The 2368-nt window shown below is 49.7% G+C and overlaps 1 protein-coding gene across 1 annotated transcript; it reads left to right on the forward strand.

The window, feature by feature from the left end:
• Positions 1-296: 296 nt before the first annotated feature.
• Positions 297-2056, forward strand: EMWEY_00028940 (hypothetical protein; the record flags this gene model as incomplete). The annotated part of the gene is made up of 2 exons (XM_013481444.1): positions 297-542; positions 785-2056. Coding segments are annotated over 2 exons (1518 nt in total), but the record flags the coding sequence as incomplete, so codon positions are not given.
• Between the last annotated feature and the right edge of the window lie 312 nt (positions 2057-2368).

Genomic DNA, 2368 nt, shown 5'->3' on the forward strand with positions numbered 1-2368 from the left:
TATGTTTAGCGTGGACAGTTTCGCCGCTTCATGGAGCGATCTCCGCAAGCCCCGTCTCAATGGGTCGGCAGCGGCGTTAGATATCTTCCTGTTGCATCTACTGCTTTCCGATCAATTTAAAATCGTTGGAACAATTTTATTCGCTACTGCGAACTCCTGCTTAATCGCACGTCTGTCGAACGATTGCTTCCTTGCTGTAGTTGGCCATCTGAAAACCAGTGCCGTGCCAGTGCAAGAAGGGATTTTTTTATCAGCTTTGCCAATTCGTTGGATGCATCGATTCATTAAATTCATCAATGGCGGGATATGAAGGCTCTCCTTATAAGCAGGATGATGTAGCTGTCGGGCCGTCTGTCGGTGGCTCAAAGCAGCAGTTCGACGTTCCCGTCAACAAAATCAAACGCGGGTTGCGCAAGACGACTTTGTGGCACATTTCTGTTTCTTTGGTTTCCTCTATATTCATTTTTCTTATTTTTCAATGCGCGCTGCAGCTTAAAAGCACGAGGGAACAGAGAGGTACAGCAAGAAGGCTTGCGGGACAGGTACGTGTTTTTGGTTGCTCTGTCTTGTCTCCGTCGTCATCTCTCGACATACTGAGCGGATACCAGCAAACCCCTTGAATATACTTCGATCACACGGGACTTTCTTCCAACGATCTCTGCTAATTATCCTTAACTGGGGTTCTTCTCAAGCCGCCCCCTGCCCGTTATCAGCGTGCTCGGTGACCTGTGCATCGCTCGGTGACCTTTGAACTGGGTATCGATTGCGTTGCTCTGCTCTGTAGGCACCTTCCTGTACACCAGATCAAGATCAGACACATGACGACGTTTCGGAAGGGCCTGCACAAGAGCACCCGGAGCCTGAGTTTCCTGAGCCACCATCTCCACTGATCGAAGTCTTGGGGGCAAGTGACGATGAGAGCCCCCCAAGCCATCGTCCAAGCGTAGACCTCCCAGGGCCTTCCGATGTTTTTTCAGGGGTTGGTGCACCAGAACCCACCTATGGCGACGACACGGAGGAGCCTCCACCGCCCTATGAGAGTTCTTGGGACTCCGGAAAACAACAGAGAACATCACTTGTAAAACCACCCGAAGGTTCAGATAATGAAGAAAGCTGGATGGGGCAGACATGGGGAGAGGAGCTGTACGGGGGTGGCAGACGGGGAGACTCAGAGGAAGAGGGAGGAGCCCGTCGTCCGGGGGGGATGGTGGAGTGGCAGCATGAAGAGACATCGGGAAGTAGGCAACCCAGCAGTTCATCATCATCAGCAACAGGTAGGTGGAGTTGGTTGCCAGGAGGTGATAGTCGAAGACAGAGTGTCTGGGATAATTATCCATTCCAGTCAGGGGATTCACTTGAACGGCGTCTTCAGCGCCTCTCATTATTGACTGCGAAGTTTCCGTCGTTGAGGCGGGGAAGTTCTCTAACAGGAGGATCGGAGGATGAAGCACCACCAAGACCTGCACAATCCCCTACCCCTCGTAAGCCGTCAGTTAGCAACAAGCCTGGGCCAGGATGGGCAGTATGGGAAGTCGAGACCACTTCTGAAGAGCCTCCACAAGAATCAGCCACTGGCGCACCTGAGGAAACCCCCGCACCAGAAACGAGCAGAGGATCTACTGCTGCAGGGGATGAAGGACAGGAGGACACTAAGGAAGGGGAGGAAGCAGGACAAGGAGCACCAGCAGAACATTATCCCTCTGACGCATCACAAGCAGAAGAGCATCCCTCACAAGCATCACAAGCAGAAGAGCCTACGCCACAAACAACTGAAGCAGAACCAGAGGAAACACATGCCGCACAAGCAAGACAACCGCATCCCTCACACAAAGGATGGGAAGAACCACAGATCTCACGAGAAGGACAAGAAGAACCGCATACCTCACAAGGAGCAGAGGCTCATCATCATCATCGTCGTCATCATCATCACTATACTTTGTCCGCTGCTAAGTTGAAGTCAGCAGCTGCAGCTATGGGCAAAAAGCTTAAAGGTGTTTTCCGGCGTCAATCAAAGCCGAAACAAGGTTGGGAATTTCCGGAGATCAGCTGCCCAGAGGTAAGCCATGAGCCATTAAAGTGCGCAAAAAAAAGTACAAGGAGGGATAACACAGAACACATTAACAGTATAGTTGTCTTATCCTTTTATATTTTGCCTTGGAGTTGATGGATACAAGAAGAGAGGTGGCAACGAAAGGCGAGGAAACTGCAGACACAATAATCCACTGTACTGCAACCTGATGAGTTTTTTTCTATCATGGCGGCCATTGTTAGCAGTAATAAATACGCATGCAGCTTATTGAATTATATGCTTTATCGATTTATCCTTTATATATATATATATATATATATATATATATATCTGTAGGCA

The sequence above is a fragment of the Eimeria maxima genome, genomic scaffold (assembly GCF_000499605.1).
Source record: "Eimeria maxima Weybridge genomic scaffold, Emw_scaff336, whole genome shotgun sequence".
Lineage (NCBI taxonomy): Eukaryota > Apicomplexa > Conoidasida > Eucoccidiorida > Eimeriidae > Eimeria > Eimeria maxima.